Below are 25,915 nucleotides of genomic sequence, written 5' to 3' on the forward strand. Positions count from 1 at the left end.
ATGGTAGAACAGAGGAGACATGAAACTAAAAGAACATGAGTGTTTATGAGAACAGCTGGTTATAATGCATTCAGGGTAAAGAGAGTTGAGTTTGGCCAAAAGAATATACAATGACCAAGCAACTACAAATATTAAAAAGGGAAGCAGCAGATTTAAAAGATAAAGAAAAGTAGGAAAAATAGAAAATAAGGATGTTAAAAAGCCAATATCCCTCAGTATACACCTTCCACTCAAACGAGACTAGTAGTTTCTCTTTTCTCCCAGGACACTGCACTTATTCCAAATCCCAAGATGTTTCCACATTGCTTTCCTTCTCTTGCCTATGCAAAATATATTTCTCAACAGAATTTAGGCAAAGTTCCATTTTTCCAGAAATTTTTTTGCAAGCACTCCCACATTTATGACATTTTTCCTTGTAGAAATCCAAGTGCTCTATCTACTACCTGAATATTTATTAACCAGCTACTATGTGCCTATAAGAAGAGCCTTTATTCTTTCCATAGAGAAGATAGCAGTGCTCAAGACTATATATACATTTCTATGAAAATCTACCCCTTGAATACAAAAATAATCCTGTGACCTTACTTACCACCCACTGCCTTACAAGGGTAAATTTCTACTCTAACCCTAAAAGTAAAGAATCCAGAGGTGAAAGTGGGACAGAATTAAGAAGTTCAGTTCTTTCAAAGAATTCATTTGGAAAAGAAGATTGCAAACATATACACCCATCTTTAAATGGACCAGCCAACATACAGCTTACTTTATAAGCCAACATATAATTACTTTAGGATAAATACTGGTAACCTGTAACTTTATCCCTGTCTCTTCATTCTGTATTTTTATATATTTGGTTTGCTTATTTTCTGTTAATAATCCACTCACACAATACACATCTTTAGGAATCCACACCATACATCAGATAATATGCTAGGTACTAGCAATTATCGATAAGCTAGATCAATAAGGTCCCTATCATCCTGGAACTTAGAGATTAGTAAAACAAGCGGATTTTAAACAAAGATGCAAATAAAGATGAAAATAAATATATAATTATAAATCGTGAAGCATAACTTGAAGGAAATGTACAAAGACAGGCTTATCCCTTAAGTAGGCCAACTAAAGTGACTTCCCTGAGCCCCATGCAAGACAATGAATATTATACTTTTTGACTTACATGTGTGTGCACATACACATATATAACACACATCAGTGTGCATGTACATGAGTGTGTGTGTGTGTGTGTGTGTGTGTGTGTGTGTGTTTGAATATATTCCACATAACAGAGCAGGTCTGCATCAGGTGAATTATGCCAACACATACTCCTCTAGTGGCAGCCTTAAACAAGGGCACAACTATATATAAATGCTATACAAAGGGCAGTTCCACCAATACAAATGGTATTATATTCATAGTCATACTAGTGGTTCTCAAATGCCAAAATTTGGATTGATGGCCAAGAGAACTGCATCAAAACCACCTGGAAACTTGTCAAAAATAAAAAATTTCCCATTCTCCATTGTCAATAATTTCAATTTAGTACCTAGAATGAATTTTTATAAAGTTCCATCTACATAATTATGATACTGTTAGATGTGAGCCTTTAGTCAGACAGTGCCTTGACTCATTACTTAACTGTTCCATAGTTCTTTTATCATGCTCAAAGCCTGGCAAAGTACTCAAACTATGCTATTCAGTGCCAGTAAGCACAAAATAAATTATTTTCAAATAAATAAGCAAAGATATTGTAAGGAAAGTTATGATTTTTTTGTTCTTGTTGTTTTCTCAAATACAATGACACGCCTTATCAAGAAGCTTTCACTTAGGAAGAGAAACGACAAACTCTGAGACAATGCTTCTCAAAATGGAGGACACAAACTACGAGTGGTATAGCAGATAATTTAATGTGGTACCCCAAGTGATTTTAGATGATATACAAGATTATTTTACATGGCACATGGACATACACTAAATTACACTGAATTACAAAGAAAAAAATGTATTATCTTTTCAATTCTCTTTCAGTTAGTTATTGTTGTGTCTTCCACACCTATCACCGCTTATCTCATTTTAAGAAATAGAGAACATGCCTCCAAGCCTTTGGAAAACAACTGTTATCTAGCCTGAACTTAGTAACATTGTTTTGTTCATTGTATCCTTTAGGACTATCATCCATTTAAAACATAGGATACTGATTTTTCATTTATAATAGTGAGATAAATACAAAAGTGAATTTAAAGAGAATAGCATAAATTGCATGGAGATCCTGTAAAAATTATAAGGATGCTCTATAGATGACTGAAGTTTAGAAACAGTACTGTGTGGGGGCGCCTGGGTGGCTCGGTCAAGCGGCCGACTTCAGCTCAGGTCATGATCTCGCGGTCCGTGAGTTCGAGCCCCGCATCGGGCTCTGTGCTGACAGCTCAGAGCCTGGAGCCTGTTTCAGATTCTCTGTCTCCCCCTCTCTCTCTCTCTGACCCTCCCCCATTCATGCTCTGTCTCTCTCTGTCTCAAAAATAAATAAACGTTAAAAAAAATTAAAAAAAAAAAAGAAACAGTACTGTGTGAGGTATTACTAAAAGTTACAATCAATTTCTCTATGTCTCTCTCACACACATATATACATATACATACACAAAACACATTCAATAAGTAATTAATCTAAATGAATAATCAAAAGCCACAAACTGTTACAGGAAGACAGTCAATGAAAAGTCTATTCTACCACTTAACAATGTAGCCAAAATAATGATATTCCATGATATGACAATTACTGTTTGTATATTTTCTTGACGAAATGATTATGATAATCTCTGACTACACATATAAATAATGTACATATGCTTTTATGTGAAGCCAGGAGAATTACCATTCAGTAATTTATACTACATACCTTATAATCCTTGGGTCGGTAGTAACCAAGATGAGAATGATCTGTAAAAGGGTATATCAAAGAATTAAACAATAAATATTTCATACTAAAAAGAAGAAAATTTGGGTTCATTTTTGGTTTTTGCAATTCTATTTCTATGATTATAATTTCATACAGCAGTTTTCAGAAATACCTTAAAGTCCATTAACAATGTTTTATAAGTAAAGATGATATAACACAAGTTAAAATCTGTGTCAGTTCTTGGGGCACCTGGGTGGCTCCTACAGTTAGGCATCTGACTCGATTTTAGCTTGGGTCATGATCTCACAGTTTGTGGGATCAAGCCCCACGTGGGGCTCTGTGCTGGCAGCATGGAGTCTGCTTGGGATTCTCACTCCCTCTCTCTCTGCCCCTCCTCTGCTTGTGCATGCTTGTGCTCTCTCTCTCTCAAAATAAATAAACTTTATTTTAAAAATCTGTATCAGTTCTTCAATAATTAAGTGATTCCACAAATACTATTTTCATTAGAGTAGGATATATCAGAATATAGACCGGAATAATTTTTTTGTTGCTAATCCAATTTGCCTATATGAAATGGATAATCTTTAATTGATAAACCAGTTTATGACAAAATATAATTTGAATGTATATATTTGATAGATATTATCAAACTGTATGTGAATCCATGCTTGATTTGAGTGAGTATAATGGAAACAGGACCAGCTTCAGAGTGTGGTAGCTCATGTGGTAGCATAAGTGTATAGACCTTGTTGACAAATAGATCTGCATTATGGTCCAGTCCCCAGCACCTCTTGTATAACTTCAGCCTCATTATCCAACCTTTCTAAGTCTCAGATTCCTCATCTATCTCATCATAATCTGCTTTAAATATTATATTAGAGATCACATGTAAGGCATTAAAATAAATGTTAGCTACTATTATTAACACCATCATCAACATCATTACTGTCAAATTCTAAGTCAACAAGCCTAGCTGCAATTTCTGACTCTACCACTTATCGAACATATTGCCTTGATCAAGTTATAGAATTAATCTGTGTTTCTTTCCTCATTTTAAAAGTATGAAGATGGGGCGCCTGGGTGGCTCAGTCGGTTGAGCGTCCGACTTCGGCTCAGGTCGTGATCTCGCGGTCCATGAGTTCGAGCCCCCCGTTGGGCTCTGTGCTGACAGCTCAGAGCCTGGATCCTGCTTCAGATTCTGTGTCTCCCTCTCTCTCTCTGACCCTCCCCCCATTCATGCTCTGTCTCTCTCTGTCTCAAAAATAAATAAACGTTAAAAAAAATTTTTTTTTAAAAAAGTATGAAGACAATGGCTACTTTGATTCACAGAGTCATAGTAATGATTAAATTACACAGCTTATAAAAGTTTCTAGCACAGTATCTGTAACAAAGTGGATTATAAAACTATTCTAAATCTCTCCCAGGGTAAGGACCACTATGCAGATTTTGGGTTTTTACTCATTGCTTAAGGAAGTCAACATTTAACTACTATAATCTCTATATATTGACATTCAAGCACATCATGACCACTACTTCTCATACATTCTAGTCAAAAGCACTCTAACATTCTATATTTTACTTTCCCATGCCATCATATCAAAAAAAAAAAAAGACTATATAGAGACCTAGTCTATATTCAGTCAATTAATCACCTATCTTTTACGGCACAAGATCTTGTTTGTTTTCCAAGTGTCCTGAATCATCATAGAGAATAGCTGAAATATCAATGTCTTTCACACAAGGCCAACTTCACCATGTAATTCAGTAAGACTCAACTTACTTCAAGGGCTTTTCAAAATTACAAATAAAATAAATCCCATCTCAACTCCTCTTCCATAAAGTCTAATAATGTACAGCATGGCCACAGGAGCAGGAGAGATAAAAGAATGATAAGGACATAATGAACCTAATTCTCCACACATGTTAACTTTGAAAATTAAGGTAATAATTTCTGAACTTGGTATATGTTCTTTCTTGCAGCTAATGTAATATGAAAAGTATCAGTGTATTAAAACATTTATAAACTTACCCTAATACGACAGATTTGTAATTTTTTTATTTTTAGAAATCAAGCTGTTACTGAGGTTCCCAATGTTTGCCCTAAATCACTCTTACCAATAATTACTCACTTACTATCTTCTAAAAGCAGGAGATAAAAGACATAAAAAGTCATGGCCTGCAGTCCTAAAATGCTTGTACTTTACTTGGGTTAAGTTATACAAAGTTGAATAACAGCATCATATAAGAAGAGTGTGAAGTCAGAATGGTACAAGCAATTAATGCAATTAGTAAGTCCTATCAGAAATAAATCTCTCAAAACTAAAGCAATCAGAAAAAAATTCCTAAAGGACAAGAAAGCTAACCTGGACCTTAATGCATGGGCCACACTTAAGAAAAGTATGAAGAAAAATTAAAAGCTAATTCAGATTAGTGTGTGTAATGTGATGTGTGTGTGTGATCTTGACCAACTTTGACTTTACTTCTTTAAACCTCTTCATCTGTAAAATAATAGTTTCTAACATTCTTGAGGTTATCTTAACTAACCAATAAAATAGTAGTACTTAAAATAGAGGCCAGCAGAAAATACACATGCAATAAATATTGACTATTATTTGATTCTCTAATAACCTCATGAAATAGATGTTATGAACTAAATGCTATATCCTCCCAAAATTGATATGTTGAAGCCCTAACCCCCAAGGTGATGGTATGTGGAGATGGGACTTTTGGGTAGTCATTAGGATTAGACTAGTCACAAAGGTAGGTCCCTTGTGGTAGAAAGAGTGCCCTTATAAGAAGAGACACCAGAGAGCTTGCACACATGCATGTGCTTGCTTAAGCAAGCTTTGTGCTTGCTTTATTTATTTATCTGCATGTGCAGAGCTTGCAACTCTGTATCAGCTAATTCCTTCTATCAACTTAATTCTTGAGCCCCATTCTGATGGTTACTGCCAACATGTGTTCCCTATGAGTCAATCCCTATCTTGGCAACCTGTATACTATCCTACGTTGAAGGGTACTATCATCTTCCTTTTTCCTAATTTCAAGGAATTGAACTCCATTCTGGTAGTTAGTGCTACTCTATTGCAAAACATTCCTGTTGACAAATATGTGTACCTATGAACCTTCAAAGAGCATGCCCCTGGAGTCCTTTATCAGCAATTACCCTACTGCTATCCCAATGCCCACACAACACCCTAACGTTGGCTTCTGCTCTCCTGTGAATCTTCATGGAGCACACAGCCATGCATTTGCTATATGCCAGTCTCTATTACTGGAAGCAAAGCTAAGAAGTCCAGCTTTATAAAATAAAACCAGCATTTAATATCCCTCAGGGGATCCAACCTTCTAAAAAGGAAAGACACATAACATGTGTTTTCTATCTCTGGTTCACTTGTGATACGTTGACCGGAAACTGTTTACTCTGACCTCTGATGTTCTCATCTTTCTTATTACTAATTTTGTCTGAAGTCTCAGTAGCAAAAGTCTCAGACTTTCCCCCTCACTATTTTTTTCTTGTCTGAAGTTTAGCAAACAGCAAACTTATCAGTGATTGGAAGGGTGATGGTCATCAAAAAAGATAAATAAATACCTAATAAGCACATGAAGAAAACATTAAATGCTATTAGTTAAATATAAATTACAATTGCAGTGAGACAAAGGGAATAACAAGTGTTGTCAAAGATGTGGAGAAATTAGACCATCATATACTGCCGGTGGGAATGGAAAATGGTACAGTCATGTTGGAAAACAGTTGGCCATTTCTTAAAAAGTTAAACATAAATTTACCAGATGAACTGGCAATTCCACTCTTAGGTATCTATTCCAAAGAAATAGAACGATGTATCTATGCAAAGACTTCAATGCAAACGTTCAAAATAGCATCCTCCATAATAGCCAAAAAGTGGAAACAATCCAGGGACTCAGGTTGGGAATATACATTTACTGCCAATGGGTATGAGGAAACTCTTTTGGATGATTAAAATATTCTAAAAATGGATTGTGGAGATTTTACAATGGTGCAAATTCAAAATCCTTCAGTTTTGTGCTCAAAACAGCTGAATTTTATGATATATAAGGTATAGCTTACTAAAGCTGTTAAAGATGTTTAATAAATAATAGAGAAATGAAGAAACTAAAAAAGGAGTTCCCAAAAATGACACAGTTCAGATGCCCACTGGTCTATGAGAGGAGGAGGCACACATGTAATTAAAGACAAAACAAGATATTTTGTTAATAAGTATAAACATGATGATGATATGCTATTTTACTCAGAACAGTAAAATGTTACCATTTATTGCTATCTATTCAAATTATGACATATTAGGATTTGGAATGTAATTTCCAATTTATTTTACAAACAAAAACCATCAAACATAGGGATTAGTGAAAGCTCATAAAGGATTACAATTTTAGGTAGAAATGAAACTCAGAAAAGAATCTTCAAATGAAGGTAATAAGCAAGTTTCCTCCAAGGAGGAGACAGAATCTAACGGCTTTTCAAATTCCAAGCAAATAAAAAAGGGACCAGGATGATGCCTTCAATTTCCTTTTCAAAAACATCAATGATTGGATAAAGCTTAGAAACATTCTTGCAGCACAAGACATGTTGCATCTCTTCAAAGGGACTGCACAAATTACAATTAGAATGATCCACTATGGAAATGCCAAAGAAAGAAAAAATGTGCTTGAAAAATGTATCTTAAAAACAAAACAAAACACCTGAGTGGAAGTAGAGAAAGTATTAGGAGGGTGGGAGGAAGGAAGTTGTGGTGAGAAGCCCTGGACCCCAGACTGACCAGGGCTGTTCTGGAACTCTTTAATAAGCCACTTAACCTGTCCAGGCCTCTCTGTCATTTTTCTTGATCAAATATAGTTAAATTCATCCTCACGCAATTATTATGATGACTAAAATAGTCAATGGCGGTGAAATGGTATCCTATAAAAACTTAAAAAAAATTTAGGCAAGATAATTTGGCAAGAAAATGTTTAAGAATTTCCATTAAAGTAATATTAGTCATTAGTGAAAATTCACTCTTTCTTAAGAGACTCTATCATAAGAAATTCCCACATGTATTTAAATAGTGGATGAGACCCCAAAACACAACCACTCAATTGTCAGAAAGGGGGAAAAAAAGGCAGTCAAAAGAATAGGGACTTTAAAGTAGAGAAATGAAATGGAAAAACCCTTTCTTTAAAAGACAAGTAATAAATGTACAAAGAATAGAATTTTTAAAAATCACTGTTTGGCAAACTTTCCAGTAATAAATTATTTCAAGCAAGAATCATCAGTATATGCTACAGGGGTCAAAGTTGAGGAGTAACAGGATATAATAGTCTCAGAGTATCTCCCCACTAATTACAAAGAGAAGAAATAGCACCTTTGTGACAGAGAAATCTAGCAGACCCCATCTTAATTAAGTAAGCAAATGAATATCACCAGTAACAAAGCAATGTGACATACTTCCTGGCATGTTGCACGCATCGCTTCTGTTGTATTCTCGGGGGAATGAATAACCTAAATCTAATCATGAGGAAAAATCAAACAAACCCAAATTGAGAGACATTCTATCAAATAACTGTCCTGAACTCTTCAAAATTATCAATGTCAAACACAAAAAAAGATTAAAGAATTGATCCATTTTAAAGAAAACTAAAGACACACGGCGACTTAAGGCCATGCGTGATGTGGAATTTCTTTTGCTATAAAGATATTATTAGGACAAGCGGCCAAATGTGATTTAGGTTTATAGATTAGCCTATGATGATGATGATGATGATGATGATGATGATGATTATATCACTGTTAATTTTCTGCTTTTCATAATTGCATCACATAAGATAATATCTGTATTAGTCTCCTCGGGCTGCCATAACAAAATGCCACAGACCAAAGGGATTACACAACAGACATCTATCTCTCCGTTCTGGAGGCTGGAAGTCTGAAATCCAGGTGCCAGTGCAGTCAGGTTCCATGAAGAGCTCTGGCTCTGGCTTGAAGGTAGCCATCTACCTACTGCCTGTGTCCTCACAAGGCAGAGAGAAAAAGCAAGATCTCTGGTTTCTCTTCTTATAAGGGCATTGATCCTATCATGAGAGCCCCAACCTCCTAACCTTATATAACTGTAATTACCTTCCAAAGGCCCTATCTCCAAATACCAGCACATTTAGGGTTAGAGTTTCAGCATAAAAATCTTGGAGGGACACAATTCTGTCCATAGCAATGTACTTGTCAAAAGAAAGTTAATACACAAACATACATACAGATATGGAGGCAGGGAGGGGAAGGAGATAGAGAGGAAGAGGGAAAGCAAATATTAGCATTTGAGGATTCTAAAAGGTATAATGGGGATCTTTTTATTATTTCAACTTTTCTTTAAGTTTGAAATTATGTCTAAATAGAAAGTTAAAGGAAAAAATGTGGACCTCACTAATGACCTCTCTGATTGTACTTCACATAGGTAGCTGGCTGCATCGATCAAAAGTTACTGAAACTTTAACAGTTCTGCTGGCAAATATATTATAATTGTCAAGAGACATCAGACGCTTCAGTGCATTCTAAAAACATCTTCCAAAGAAACATCTACACTGGAGTTATTTTCGATTTTCTTAAACCTTATTTTCCATGGCCATAAATTTCTTCCAAGAGGGGAAACAAAGTATAACATCTGTTCCTAATTTCATATAATCTGCTACCATGGTAATAAAAGACTTATTGATTACCACATCTATCTCCCTGTTAACGCTAAAAAAGCTAAATAAATGAGCACAAATTCTGCATGTTCTCAGAGAAGAATGTTTCATTTCTTCTCTGAAACATTAAAAAGGGAGAGAGAGAGAGAGATTGCACACTACAGCTTAGAAACAGAAAGAGATGGGAGCTCACTATAAGTTATGATTGTGTTTTTTTTTCACTCTGTCTCATTTTTCTTTTTCTATGCCTTCCTCAGTGTGTAATGAATTCACTTAAAGGCTGCTGGGGAATGTTGCTGACCGACCAGTCAATGACTATAGATATGACACTCAAATATCCCTAATTATAAAATACTATTTAATCTTCTTCCTAAAAGTCATCTTCATTATCACATTGAACTTAAGTAGTAATTTATCTAACCCTTAGAACCAGGGCCTACAATAAAAAAGATTCTTATAAATTAAACATAAAAGACATTATCTCTTCATAAATATAATAATAAATAATTATTATATTGACAGCTGAAATTTACTAAGGCCTGTGTGCTAGGGCATTTTACATGGTCACATTTACTGGGTTATCTTCACTTTTTTTTTTTTTTTAATGTTTTTATTTATTTATTTTTGGGAGGACAGAGAGACACAGCATGAGCCAGGGAGGGGCAGAGAGAAAGGGAGACACAGATTCTGAAGCAGGCTCCAGGTTCTGAGCTGTCAGCAGAGAGGCCAATGCAGGGCTCAAACCCACAAACCGTGAGATCATGGCCTGAGCCAAAGTCAGATGCTTAACCGACTGAGCCACCCAGGCACCCCTCTTCATTCTTTAATATACTGATTATCAAAGTAGTTAAAATGATTTGTTCAAGAATGCCCAATCTATAAATAAGTGACAGAACAAGTATTCAAATATATGTATAATTTTATGTCTAAAACCCATAACCTTGAACTTTTTACTATGGTGCTTTCCAAATCTTTTCTACAAACTAAGGGGTATATGTTAAGGTAGGAAAATAGTTCCATAGTCAAATAATTTTAGAAATTGTTGAGCAAAACAAAATCAAGTTGGTTTTTTTTCCACTAAAAGGTATTAGTCTTTAATATGCTACTCTGTATGTTGAATCTCAAAGAGAGAGATTAGTTTATAGCAGCACAAAAATTCTATTATTTTTAAAGTACCTATATGGGTGTCCCACAAGTTGTAAAAAAAGTAGCATATGCCTTACTACCTAATAATACAGCAAAGATTCTATTTTAGTTCACTGATGTCAAGTTAAAGGCTTGACTGTAGCCAAGGCAAGTAAAGCAATGAAGAGAAATAACTTTTAGCTTACCATTGTGCATCCTGGACCATCCATCTCTTTCACAGTCTCTGCCCGAAGAACCAAATAAAGCATCAGCCCTGGGACTTGGAGGGTCGACCTAGAAGAAGAAGGATTTCATAAAGTCAAAAAGAACTTAAATGTTCTTCCAGTCTCATGGCACCAGAAAATCAACTCAAGTACATAGACCATTAGTCATCAGGTTAATGTGATAGTGCCTATTATGGTTCAGGCATATCCCAAAGCCAGAGCTTAGTTGAGTATTTTGCTGTTCATGTTTAAATAAAATTGAAATTAAACTTCAGAAATCTCTAATTATATACTGAGTCTACTTTCAAATGAACAGATTTATAGTTAAAATGCCCACTACCCTATTGTGTAGGTGGCTTTCCATTACAAAGTTACAAAAAGAGGAATCTATTTTGCCACATTTAAAAATTTGCCACATTTGCTACTTATATAGATGTTGAATCCAAGCAGTGTCATTATTTGGCTGTGTTCAGAGCCCAGCATGCGCAGTGCTTCATAGCCTACAGTTAATAACAGTTAAGCATGTTTTCTAATGAAGAATAAAAAAGTCAGAGTGATGTAAATAATAAAAAAGATAGCTCTATTCATCAAAATTAAAAACTTAGTACATTAAAAGGACGATATTAAGAGAGTGAAAAGCAACCCTTGGAATAAAAATAACTTGCAAATAATTATCTATTAAGGCATTAATATCCAAAATATATGAAGAAACTTCTACAACTTAAAAAAAAAAACCCTCAATTAAAAAGTGAGCAGAGAACTTAAATACACATTTCTCCAAAAGATATACAAATGACCAATAAACACAAGAAAAAATGTTGATATCACTAATCATTAGGGAAATGCAAATCAAAATCATAGTGAAAGATACTACTTCATGATATAAACGTACTTAACACCACTGAGTTATACTTGAGTTTTAACTATGGTGCTTCCCAAATCTTTTCCACAAACTAAGGAGTATATGTTAAGGTAGGAATACAGTTTCACTTAATCACTTAAAAATGATTAAAATAGTAAATTTTATATTGTGTATATCTTACCATAAACTAAAAAAAATTAATTTTTAAAAAGGAGAGTGAAAAGACAAATATTTATAAATTATATAAGTACCTAGAATCCTAATATATAAAGAAAATTTACAATTCAACAACAAAAAGATAAACAACCCAATTAAAAATGGACAAAGGACCTGAATGAATGTTTCTCCAAAGGAAATACAGAAATGCCTAACAAGCACATGAAAAGATGCTCAAGATCATTACTTATGAGGAAATGCAAATCAAAACCACAATGAGAAAAAAAAAAAACCCACAATGAGAGACCACTCCACACCCCCTAGGATGGCTATAATAAAAAGAAAACAAAACAAAATAATAAGTGTTAGTGAGAAGGTGGATAAAGTAAAGCCTGAAACACTGCTGGGGACAAGGTAAAATGGGACCACCACTGTGGAAAACAGTCTGACAATTTCTCAACAAGTTAGAAACATGCATAGCACATACCATGTGACCCAGCAATTCCACTCCTAGGTATTAAAACAATAGGCACTAAAACAGGTACTCAAGTTGAAACTTGTGTATTAACATGACTAGAAGCACTATGCACATAACCCAAAGGTGAAAAAAGCCCATCCATCAACAGATGACCGGATAAACAAAATGCGGTACATGTCCATACGATGAAATATTAGTCGACCAAAAAAGGATCAAGTACTGATACATGCTATACCATGAATGAAAGAAAACACTGTGCTAAATGGAAAAAGCCAGACAGAAAAGTCTACATTTTGTAGGATTCCACTTAGGTGAAATGACAGAAGAGGAAAATCCACTTCCTGATAGAAAGTAGATTAATGGCTGCCAGGGGCTGAGGAAAGGGAGAAATGGTGAGTGAATACTTAATGAGTACAGGGTTTCTGTTTGGGATGATGAAAAAGTTCTGGAACTAGATAGGAGTGACAGTTGCACAATATGAATGCATTTAATGCCACTAAATCATATACTTTAAAATGGTTGAAATGGTAAATTTTATGTTACAAGTATTTGACCACAACAGAAAAAAAAAAAGATCCTATTCTGTATAAATGAAAAAGAAAATAATTCCATTTAACTTTTCTGGAATGGTTGTGCCAGTTAGTTTGGGAGCGTGTTAGTTGCTTTCTTGAAACTGCCCCTTACTCTTTATGACTATTTTTCACACAATGTATGCAAAACTAGAATGTCTTTCCTAAAAGTATTAACTTTTTACATGTGCATGTATGAAATTAAAATGTTATCAATTTGTTAAATGCTTTTATTTATTTATTTATTTATTTATTTATTTATTTATTTATTTTAATGTTTTATTTTTGAGAGAGAGAGAGAAAGAGACAGAGACAGAGTGTGAGCAGGGGAGGGGCAGAGAGAGAGGGAGACACAGAATCCGAAGCAGGCTCCAGGCTCTGAGCTGTCAGCACGTGGGACTCGAATCCATGAACTGTAAGATCATGACATGAACTGAAGTCAGATGCTTAACTGACTGAGCCACCCTGGCACTCCTGTTAAGTGCTTTTAAAATCATAAATGGTTATGGGGGAAAAGAGACATCTCTATGCAAACACAACTGGAAAACTCCAGTTTCCTATACAATAATGTAAGCAATTTTCTAACTGTAGGCGTAGAAGTATGCATTTTTTTCCTGTCTATTGAAAAGCTGCAAGGGAAATCTCTTAAATAAAAACATTAAAGTTTATACCAAGCAGGATTAGGATTATTCCATTTTGAACACTGATGTGAAAAACAATAATTTAGTAAGAATTTTAAGAGCAGTTATTTCCCTAAACAATTTTGTTTTGTGGCTAACTCCCAATAAATATTACTGGTTATCTTTGTACATAGGCATTTTAATTAAAATGCTACTATTCCTTCAGATTAGAATTAAAAAAAATTTTTTTTTAACGTTTATTTATTTTTGAGACAGAGACAGACAGAGCATGAACGGGGGAGGGTCAGAGAGAGAGGGAGACACAGAATCTGAAACAGGCTCCAGGCTCTGAGCTGTCAGCACAGAGCCCGACGCGGGGCTCGAACTCACCGACGGTGAGATCGTGACCTGAGCCGAAGTCGGCCACTTAACCGACTGAGCCACCCAGGTGCCCCTCCTTCAGATTAGAATTTAATATATCCTTTCTTTTCAAAATAATTTACAACTGTAAGCAGTCATAAAATTAAAGGTTTTCTGAAACTGCCATCAAACAAGCAAATAAATCTTATCTGGATATTGTTCAAAAAATAACAAAAAATGTGACCAGAACCTATAAACAAATTCTATAGAAATAAGACAAATGTAATCACAATCATCTCAATAAAATATTTGCATTTAAAAGTAACCATTGTAAAATTTTAAAAATCTGTTACATTGGGGCTCCTGGGTGGCTCAGTTGGTTGAGTGTCCGACTTCAGCTCAGGTCATAATCTCACGGTTCGTGGGTTCGAGCACCGCATCAGGCTCTGTGCTGACAGCTCAGAGCCTGGAGCCTGCTTAGGATTCTGTGTCTCCCTCTCTCTCTCTGTCCCTCCCCCACTCATGCTCTGTCTCTCTCTCAAAAATAAATATAAACATTAAAAAAAATTGTTTTTAATCTGTTAGTTTAAAAGAATAAAGGATTCATAGTCAAAATATAAAAATGGAATGAAATGTTGCTTAAATGTAATTCACTTAATTTTTTCTTAGATGTCACACAAAAAAACTAACCTTTCAGGTGGTGTAGTTTTAAAATACCCATTAGGGGCGCCTAGGTGGCGCAGTCAGTTAAGTGTCCGACTTCAGCCAGGTCACGATCTCGCGGTCCGTGAGTTTGAGCCCCGCGTCAGGCTCTGGGCTGATGGCTCAGAGCCTGGAGCCTGTTTCCGATTCTGCGTCTCCCTCTCTCTCTGCCCCTCCCCCGTTCATGCTCTGTCTCTCTCTGTCCCAAAAATAAATAAACATTGGAAAAAAAATTTTTAAAAACCCATTAGACCATCAAAGGAGCATATTTACATATTTACATTTATATTTACATATTAGAATAAAAAAAATGAATTAAAGTCAGAAATAACTTTAGGCACACTGAGGTGGCTCAGACGGTTAAGCGTCCAACTCTTGATTTTGGGTCAGGTCATGACTTCACGATTCTTGAGTCCGAGCCCTGTATCAGGCTCTTGTGCTGACAGCGCAGAGACTGCGTGGGATTCTCCCTCTCCTCCCCCTCACTCTCCCTCTCTGCCCCTTCCCTGTTCGTGCTCTCTCTTTCTCTCCCTCTCTCAAAAATTAATAAATAAACATTTTTAAGGAAAAGAGATAACTTTATATATAATCCCAAAAGGCATTTTGCTTCTACAGGCACTTAAAGCTTAATGTTCATTACTATTACTAGATATATTTATGAGTAATTTTTATTAATTTGTAGGTCTTTGTTAAAGAAACACTTTTAAGATAAAAATTCTTTGCAAAAATTCAAGAAACTATGAGAATTCTAAGAAGGTCCTTTATTACATATTCTGAAATATTACAGACTCTTAAAATTAGCCAAAGTCTACTTAACTATCACATGAACACAAGTTCTAAGCTTAAACCATATCAAAAGGCTTCTGTGTGGAAAGATTAGAACTATACAACCCTAAGTTAACTCTCTTCACTTTCAAAGGCCTTCCCATCCTCATCAAATAATGATTTGCTTCAAAGATCCATTATATAAGGTTTATCCAAGGGACATAATATCAAAGGGAACTTACTTGCCATTATAATTTTCAAAAAGGCTAGAAAAAGGGAGTCTTCTTTTTTCATAAAGAAAAGTTGGTCCTCTTTTAACACCCTCCTCTGCCATTTTAGTCCTAATGTCAATTATATCTAAGTTCAATTTGTAGAGTTATTACACTGTCCAGTGTATAAGAAGAAAGGAAATGGGTGCTTAAAAGACTTAACATGGCATTCATAATGGAACTTGATCTCTGTCAGGTTTAAAGACTGACAAAAGAATGTTCTTTTACTCTAAGCTAATTTTCCATTTTAGATTGCCAGGCTAACAGTTCAGGAAAAATAAATTATTAATAGAAGGTAGAAGTGAAAGAAGTTTCAAGAATAATATTTTAGTGAAAGAATAGATTAGATCAGTTTCCAATGGAAATGTTTAAGAGAACACATACATGTCTAATCACAAACGGAGGTTTATCTGTTTCTTTTTTGAATTCATAGGGTCCCAGATTTAAATGGGCCAGCCGCCGCCTGGTGTCTTCAGATAGCTCACACATGCGTCTTTTTGTGTAGGGAGATGGAGAGTGTGATTTTGAAGAAATTGTAGGCTGTTCGTAGTTTTTTGCATTTATGCAATATTTATTTCTCTCAGGTGACTTGGATTTTTTCTTCTGTGATCTTGATGTTCTGCTTTGCAGTCTGCCGTGTGATTTTTCAACTGGAGCCGTATGGTAAATAAATTTATCCTAAACATACAAAATAAAAGTTAACTTAGGCAGAAGACATATGTAGAAATATATGTAGATATATCTATCTATATATAAACTACAGGTAGGAAAAAATTTTTAAATTAATTTAAAGCACATATAATCTATCAAAGCCAACTAGATTAGTCTTTCCTATCTATCCTAGATAACTCTTTGTCTAGTAGTTAATAAAGTATATGGTATTAAGTCTAACAAGTCCAATATTTAATCATTTGAAAAATCTAAGAAACAAGGTCAGAAAAATTAGTTTTCAGTATATTAAAAAATGAATGTAAACATTGGTTTATCATTTATAATGAAAAGTATCCAAGTAACTGACTATATAGTTTAAGAGGACTCTCTTTAGTAATGTTACAAATACGCATGGCTAATTAGTTGCTTATGACATCTTTATGGAGAAAACATAAAATAAGTTTCACTTATACTGCTATGATTATATACATACGTATAATGTAAACATCTGAAAAAGAGCTTTATACATGTTTTCATGAAATGTATTGTTTGGATTATACAAGATGATTAGTATTTTAAGATCTCTTTCAAACCAAAACTTTACAATTTAATGACCAATAGTCATTCCATCTTAATTCTGATTCCATATTTTTATAAATGTAAGAAGACATGAAAGACACATATAAATGTTAATGACTAGTATTCTGCTAGTAAAATTGGTTAGCAGTCTAAGTTTTTAAAAACAAATGTTATATTTCCAAACTTTTTTGTGTTATTAGGATAACATTTCATTTAGTCCCTGCCCTATAGGTGCCTTAAAATTTGGATTACTAGTAAATAACATAAGACCTCTTGACTCATTATCTAGAATTATAAGATTTCCAATATTAGAGAAAATGGATAGTGAGAGAATCTTTGTATTTCTAACTTTAATCATTTTAAAAACCCATCAATCCTACCTCCCTCTCTACTTTCTCAACCCCTCCCCTGCTCGTTAAGGGCATTTATTCTAATAAAATACAAATGTGACAGAGAAGGGAAGAGTCAAATATTTCTAAAAAGTAAACAGGGGGGCACCTGGGTGGCACAGTCGGTTAAGCATCCGACTTCAGCCAGGTCACGATCTCGCGGTCCGTGAGTTCGAGCCCCGCATCGGGCTCTGGGCTGATGGCTCAGAGCCTGGAGCCTGTTTCTGATTCTGTGTCTCCCTCTCTCTCTGCCCCTCCCCCGTTCATGCTCTGTCTCTCTCTGTCTCAAAAATAAATAAACATTAAAAAAAAATTAAAAAAAAAAAGTAAACAGGAAAAAATGTATTTTTCCAACTGGAAAAATAAGCCCATGGGTTTCATACAAACCAGCACCATCCGATTATTTCTTCATCTTCCTTCTGCAGCTATTAATATGCTCCCACCTTCTCCCACCTTGTTCAATGACTTCAAGTCATTCAGAATTTTTCTACCTTATCACATTTCATCCATCTCTATGACATCACACTGATGCACAGAAGCAGGAATGTTAGCACAGGCAAGGACCTTTGAGGTTTAATAAAATGTTCAAGTAGTGAAGATTTCCAAGACCTTGGACTGAGACTTCTGTTTCTCAGCTTTAATTACTTTTACTCACCTCATCTTAGATTTCGTCATTGTGCAGATCCACTGCATTCCAAACTCTGAAATCCCTTGCTGACCAAAACTACTTTTCCTCATGGTACTTCTTTTATTCTCGCTGAATCTGCTACTTGCCCTCATCACCTCCTCACTCCCTGGACTCTCTTCTTCAAATCTTCACACATTTTTAATATCTCTTACCTCCAGACACAGATGAACCATAATCATCTCTTTCAACAGTGCTATAAAGTTGCTTTGATTATATCAAATCTAAAATAACTAACCTCATCTTTCTTGGTTACAGTTTACGAATGTTGAATACTAGCAGAGGAAGTTATAAACTAAGATATATCTAGTACAGATACATGCTGCCTAACTCTATCCAATCCTTAATGCATCCTGTTCCTTCCCAGTAGAGCTGAAAATAGTGGTTGTTAACATGCTGTTAACACAGTGGGTCCCTCTGACCAACAGGGTAATAGCATGTGACATAAGGAGAGTCTTGAAAAGTGCTCAAGTCTTTTACTCCTTTTTGACAACCATCCTGCCTCCATGTGAATGAGCCAAAATTAGGCTACTAGAAGACGAAAGTATTGTGGCCACCATTCCGGCTAAAATCAAGCCAATTACCAGGAATATAAAGTCCTTCCCAGACCAGAAACTCAGCCAACTGCCAGACAGAGTGAAGCTATCCTAGATCAGTCAGCCCCAGCCTTGCCAGTTCAAACCAAAAGAACCACTCAACCAATACACAGAACTGTGAGAAACATTTTATTTTAAGCCACCAAGTTAGCGTTGCTTTTTACACAGCAAAACCTACCCGATATAGCAGACTAACACACATATTAATAAAACTACTACTGACATTTAACTAATTCATAATAAAGTCTACCTTTAGTAAGTAAAAAGTGTAAGTAGAAAACTAGTTTTATTTCAGAAAGTCACAATAATATGCTTAATTTTTTCAATCCATTCAACTGGTGACAAAACATCAATTTGAAAATAATGTGCCAAAAGGAATAGAGATCATTACAAGTATTTGTAAACTTAAATAATTTTATAGTTTCTTTCACTCGTTCTCTCTTAAAAACCAAAATGGTTTGTCTTATTCTTATGTTTGAACCTGCAAATGCTGCTTTGCAGCCATTAACATTTTAATTTTAACCAATATTCAGTTTTTAAAAAGTAGATTTATCACATTTTCAAATAAGGGCAAGTAAGATTAAAATTCTGGCTGATAACATTCAAAATTTTAATGTGTAAGTATATACTCTGTTGTGCCTACCAGACAATGTTTTCTATCTTGTATTTTACCTATTGTCTTCCCTCCCAATTATCTTTAAAAAAACTTCAGTAACAGTCACCAAATTAATTAGTTATATGTTATGTGCCAGACACACTGCATATATTCTCTAATTTAATATTTAAGGCAGCCTGATGAGGAACTTGAACCCAGATCTGATTCTGAGGCATATTTTCTTAAACAATGTCTGACACTGAAGCCTATCCTATTATATCTGTTCAATGAATAACACATGACAAACACTGAAATAGCAAGTTTAAAAAATAGCAAGTTAAAAAATGTCAAGTTAAAAAACTTTACGGAGGAAAATGTTAATTCCTAAGTCTGATGAAAGTCCTAATGGGGGGATAATTTTACATTTCGAAAGGACTCTTCACCAAGCTGTACACTTAGAACGTGTGTACCTTTCTGAGCATATGCTCTACTTCATACTTTTCTACCCACCCACCAGAAGGGCAGACCCTGATGAGGAGAGAAAAAATTTGTCTGAGTCGGGGTAAAACATTTTTAACAATTTACAAAAATGCACAGTACATATCTCAAAACAAGTCAGTAACATCTCTGCATCTGGCAAGCATAGGTTGTTAGATCTCTACTAGCTGCATTTCAAAGACAAATAACTATAGCCATACTATGTATCTTGTCAAACAACGTAAGAATGAGCCCCTTAATAATTTTATATAAACCATGCTTTACCTTCTTAGCTTACGTCACAGTTATCATCCTTAGCAAATTTACTCTAAAACTGAGAGTACAGTAAATTAACACTCTGCTGTTGCCACCATGGGCCCAGTCCTGCCTCGTTTGGATCCTCAGGGCTTTATATGCTCCTGGCTCCTCATCCATCACAGGCTGTTCATTGTTACCTAATCATAATGCAACTGCATATGAGTGATGCCTAGACATTATTAGATAATTTGTGGACAAGGCAGTAAGATGATCTCGGGGACTCAGTGAAAAGTTAGAGTGGAATGAAATACCAGGTCCATATAACTTAGTTGACTAAAGGCAGTTTTTACAAATACACAAGGTACTTAGGGTGAAGTGTCCAAGCTTCCCTTAGTCTGATACCATCAGTGTGGCCACCAAACTGAGCAAGAATCATTTAAGGAATGAGAGAGACTCAGGAAACCATACTTACTAAACACCAATATCCCCGCATGAAAACCTCTGGTCACATTTGCTAAAAAGAATCCTCTGAACTTTTTGCAGTCATCTGTAACTCCTATAAGATTTATAGAAGCCTCCCATCTAGCTCTCTGTAAGGCTTCTTGATCTCAACATCTTTCTGGCAGACTGATTTCTTTGCATTAAAAAAAAAAAAAAGGCCCATGGCATTACAAATAATAATTGCATCGTGGCACCGCCTATCATGTGTACCAAACTCTTCACTCTCACATTTAAGATGCAACTGAACTGCTAAATACCTTTGATAATTGTTTTGCTTACACTCCAGATTGACCCAAAAAAATGAAATGAGCTACGGTCAAAATGAAAGCATAATTCTCTCCAAATGCCCATAACTATCAACAAATAAGTTAAACCATTAAATAATTTAAATAAATGATTTGAAGGGCGCCTGGGTGGCTCAGTGGGTTAAGTGTCTGACTTTGGCTCAGGTCATGATCTCACGGTTTGTGAGTTTAAGCCCCATGTCAGGCTCTGTGCTGACAGCTTGGCGGAGCCCAGAGCCTGCTTTGTATTCTGTGTGTGTGTCTCTCTCTCTGGCCCTCCCCTGCTCACACTTTGTCTCTCTCTGTCTCTCAAAAGAAATGAATAAACGTTTAAAAAAAATTTATAAATAAATAAATAAATAAAAGATTTGAACCTGAGTGCGGCACTTCCTTGAGCTTATCAGACATTCAGTTATCACTGAGGTCGTAGAAAATTCCAGCTTTGGAGCAATTCCCTGAGTAAAAAAAAATAATAATAAAAGATATTATTAATTATTTCAATTTCTGAAAAAATTGAACTATTAGTGATAAAACCATGACCTGAAGTAACAAACACTTATCAAGACTTAGCCGCTTCATTTGTTAGTTTGACCTTCCTACTAAAACTAAAGACAACACAGTGATGCTAAATGTTAGCAAGTAACAGTTTCATTGCTGATGATTCCCTTACAAGTGATTATATTACCTTTATGTAAAACATAATGCTTTTTCCATTTTCCAGTATTTCCCTGTCAAATTATTCTAAGATTTTTAAACTATGATACAATAATACTAAAGTCAGAAATATATAAAAACACTTAATGGATTTGAGCTCTTTTTACTTTTACAAATTAACTTACTTAACTACACAATCAAGAAGTACTTTGGTGGCGCTTAGGTGGGTTAGTTGGCTAAGCATCTGACCTTGATTTCGGCTCAGGTCGTGACCTCATTGTTCATGAGATCCAGCCCTGCACTGGGGCTCTGCGCTATTAGCTTGCAATGCTTGGGATTCTCCCTCTCCTCTATCTCTCTGCCCCTCCCTCCTCCTCCTCCTGCTTGTGCTCTCTCTCTCTCTCTCTCTCTCTCTCTTTTTCAAAATAAATAAACTTAAAAAAAATACTTTGGGGGCGCAGTCGGTTAAGCGTCCGACTTCAGCCAGGTCATGATCTCGCGGTCCATGAGTTCGAGCCCTGCGTCAGGCTCTGGGCTGATGACTCGGAGCCTGGAGCCTGTTTCCGATTCTGTGTCTCCCTCTCTCTGACCCTCCCCCGTTCATGCTCTGTCTCTCTCTGTCCCAAAAATAAATAAACGTTGAAAAAAAAATTAAAAAAAAAATACTTTGGACACTCTCCTCATGTTAAAAAAAATTACACCTTGTAGATATGCAGTTCTTGAAACAGAAGAGAGATAAGTCTCTACCAACTCCGCCAACATTTCTCCCCTTACTGTATGAGTTACATTCAGATCTATGAATGAATCTGGCTTCTATTGCTCGCAACATTTCAAACATCAGCTTTAACGCTGTTTTGAAATAAGTGGAGACAAATGGTAAAATTCAAAGGAACAGTCACAAAGCACCTGCCGAAATATTTGGAAGCACACAAATCACACATTCACCAAAACATGAAAAGATATTGTGTATGCCCAGTGCAACTTCATTCTAATGTAGAAGTCAGATATTCGTCCTCTACAAACCCAGCCTTTGACCTACTAACTTGAGAATTTCAAACATCACACATTACAGAAAAGGTAAATATGAGTTGCCTGACAATTAACCAAATGATTGTTTTTCTGCAATCCTCTTTTATTAATGATGCCCACCATGCCTATTTATTAGTTATCTATTGCTACACAGCATATTACTTAGTAGTTTATAACGAATGTATGTGCTTATTATTTCACATACTTTCTATGGGTCAGGAATCTGGCAGAAGCTGAACTGGGTGGTTCTTGGCTCAAAATCTCTCATGAGATTGCAGTCAAGATGTTTGGGCTGCCATTATCTGAAGGTTTACTGGGGGCAAGAGGATCTGCTTCCTAAGAAGGCTCATTCACACAGCTGTTGGCTGGAGGCCTCAGTTCTTTTCTAGTTTTTAGCAAGAGGACTCAGCTCCTCAACACATAAACATCCTGAGTGTCTTCATGACACGGCAGCTAAGTTCTCCCAAAGCAAAGCAAGGAGAAAGCCACAATTGTTATTATGACTTACTCACCTAAGTCTAACACTGTCACATCTATCTCATTGTATTCATTACAGCCCTGAAGTACAGCCCACACTCAAGGACAAAGGAGTTAGACTTCCTTTTCAGCGGAGGAATATCAAACATTTGTGGACATATTTTATTTCATTTTTTTAAAAATTTTTAAATGTTGGTTTATTTTTGAGAAAGAGAGAGAGAGAGAGACAGAGCGAGCGGGGAAGGGGCAGAGAGAGGAGACACAGAGTCAGAAGCAGGCTCCAGGCTCTCAGCTATCAGCATGGAGCACGACACAGGGCTCAAACTCACAAATGGTGAGATCACGACCTGAGCCAAAGTCAGACACTTAACCAACTGAGCCACCCAGGCGCCCCTTATTTCATTTTTAATGTTTTTATTTATTTTTGAGAGAAAGAGAGACAGAGTGTGAGCAGGGGAGGGACACAGAGGGAGGGAGACACAGAATCTGAAGCAGGATCCAGGCTCTGAGCTATCAGCACAGAGCCCGACGCGGGGCTCAAACCCACAAACCATGAGATCATGACCTGAACCGAAGTCAGATGCCACCCAGGTGCCCCATGGTGGACTTATTTTAAAACCACCAGTCTACCCTCTGACCACAAGTTACTTAGACTCCTTTCATGTGTAAACTAAACTCATGCCCTATAAAGAAAAAAGAAAAAAAGAAAAGGGAAAGAAAGAAAGCAAAGCAAAGCAAAGTCTCATCCTTTTACAACTTCAGCTTGAAATCCAGGATGTTGGCATCTAAGTCAAGTCCTTATTCAACCTCCACAGATGTGGTTCTTTAAGAGCAGTTCTGACAATACAGTCCCTCACAGTTGGAAGACTTGTGAACCAAAGAGACAAGATGTCTGCCCCACATATACCCAAAATACACATGTACAGCAGGCATAGGATAACCACTACAGATATTCTTATTCACAAAAGGAGAAAACAAGAGGCAAACAGGAATCACTGGTCCATTGAAATTCTAAAACCCAGCCAGGAAAATGTTAGAAGTTCCTTGATTAGAAGTTTAGCCCTGTTCCTGATCAGAAATAACTATTCTCTGGGCTCCTCTGGGCTCTTGCTTCCATCCTCTAAATTAGCATTCCTTCCCAATGAGAGGTAGACCATATGTTAGAGCTGCACAGTGTTCTGAGTGTGAGTCCTGTCAACAGAATTCTGGGGGTCCAATTTTCATTTTGTGAGGTCTCTCTGCATTTCAGACCAAGCTGGCGGTATTTCCAACAATATAATGCTCTTTATTTGTTTTAAAATTTTTTAACATTTATTTATTTTTGAGACAGAGAGAGAGAGAGAGAGCATGAACAGGGGAGGGTCAGAGAAAGAGGGAGACACAGAATCCGAAACAGGCTCCAGGCTCTGAGCTGTCAGCAAAGAGCCCGACGCGGGGCTCGAACCCACGGACCACGAGATCATGACCTGAGCCGGAGCCGGACGCTTAACCGACTGAGCCACCCAGGCACCCCAATATAATGCTCTTTAAAAACATGTGTGGTTCTCCTATGAATCTTATTGCAGTTCACTCCATTAGACCAAAGCTGTACGCTTCTCTCCACTGGGCTTCTGCTGAGACTGCCCTTACGCATCTTCAAAAAAACCTGATATTCGATTAAATTATTTTCTAAGACAACATCTTGGATCTTTCTGAGATTTTAATGAAGGATTATATAGTCACACCCTAGGTTTCACCATCAGACCACAATTTCCCAAAAGTGCCTGGAATGATTTTTGCTCAGAAGTCAACCCTTAATTTTAGCATTATCTGCCATTGGGAAAAGTGGGGAATCTTCAGAAACAGTAAGTTTCAACTCCTTTTTGCTAAACAGCCTTTCCTTTTGCTTATCTCTCTCCTCTCATACTTTGCTATAAAGCAGCAAGAGAAAACCAAGCAGACCCTCTAACAACCTATCTGAAAGTCTTAGACCACTCATTTTCTTAAATATTTCTCTACATTACTGCAGATGACTATATGGCTAAATTTTCTGCCATTACATCACAAAGATTCCTCTTTTTATTTATTATTTATTTTTAATTTTTTTAATGTTTATTTATTTTTGAGAGAGAGAGTATGAGCAGGGCAGGGGCAGAGAGAAAGAGTGAGACACAGAATCTGAAGCAGGCTCCAGGCTCCAAGCTTTCAGCACAGAGCCTGATGCGGGGCTCAAACTCAAGAACGGTGAGATAATTACCTGAGCCAAAGTCAGATGCTTAGCCAACAGCCACCCAGATGCCCCAATAAAGATTCCTTTTAACCCTAATTCCAATAACATTTACCTTACTTTCTGCAAACATGCATCTGACAGTTTCTTCAAGACCTTTCAAGCTTTTACAAACATTCTAGCAAAGCCTTCCCAGCTTCTGCCCTCTCTGTACAGTTGCTTGAGTATCTTCACACATGGCAGTTGGCTTAGCCCAAAGTAAGCGATACAAGGGTGAGTGCAAGAAGAAAGCCACAATGCATTTAAAGACCTGGTCTCCAAGGTCCAATACTGTCACTTCACCACATTTTATCTGTTAGAGTCACTAAGTATAGTCTGTAGAATTAGCTCCACCTTTGGAAGAGAGAAGTATCAAATCATTTGTGGATGTATTTTATAACTACCATAGCCTGGATTGCAACTTATCACTTTACCCTTCCCCATATATTGCTGGTCACATAGTAAATACTCAGTGTTTTAGCCATTATTTTCACTGAGCATTCAAAACCATTGTGTATCAGCTGGGGTTCTCTGGGAAAACAGAACTAATAGGAGAGGGAGGGAGAGAAAGAGAGAGCGCGCAAGATTTATTTTAAGGAATTGCTCATGCAATTATGAGAGTGGCAAGTCCAAAATCCAGAGGGCAATCCAGAGGCTAGCAACTCAGACAAAAGTTGATATCACAGTCTTGTGTGTGAAATCTGTATGCAAGCTAGCCGGGTAAAATTTAGGTTGTATCTCTACATTATAGTTTTGAGGCAGAATCCCTTATTGTTTGGGAA

At 36.3% G+C, this 25,915-nt stretch overlaps 1 protein-coding gene across 2 annotated transcripts in view; it reads right to left on the minus strand.

The window, feature by feature from the left end:
- The window catches only part of SPATA6 (spermatogenesis associated 6), a 142,985-nt gene that overhangs the window by 58,159 nt on the left and 58,911 nt on the right, over positions 1 to 25,915 (minus strand). For both annotated transcript variants that reach the window (XM_043574929.1, XM_043574928.1), the window contains exons 6-9: positions 21,103 to 21,183; positions 16,098 to 16,391; positions 10,915 to 11,002; positions 2,891 to 2,931 (exon numbers count right to left, since the gene is read on the minus strand). In XM_043574929.1, coding sequence (XP_043430864.1) covers positions 2,891 to 2,931; positions 10,915 to 11,002; positions 16,098 to 16,391; positions 21,103 to 21,183 — 504 coding nt within the window. The remainder of the gene's footprint in view (positions 1 to 2,890; positions 2,932 to 10,914; positions 11,003 to 16,097; positions 16,392 to 21,102; positions 21,184 to 25,915) is intronic.

The sequence above is a fragment of the Prionailurus bengalensis genome, chromosome C1 (genome assembly GCF_016509475.1).
Source record: "Prionailurus bengalensis isolate Pbe53 chromosome C1, Fcat_Pben_1.1_paternal_pri, whole genome shotgun sequence".
In the NCBI taxonomy this organism is placed as follows: domain Eukaryota; kingdom Metazoa; phylum Chordata; class Mammalia; order Carnivora; family Felidae; genus Prionailurus; species Prionailurus bengalensis.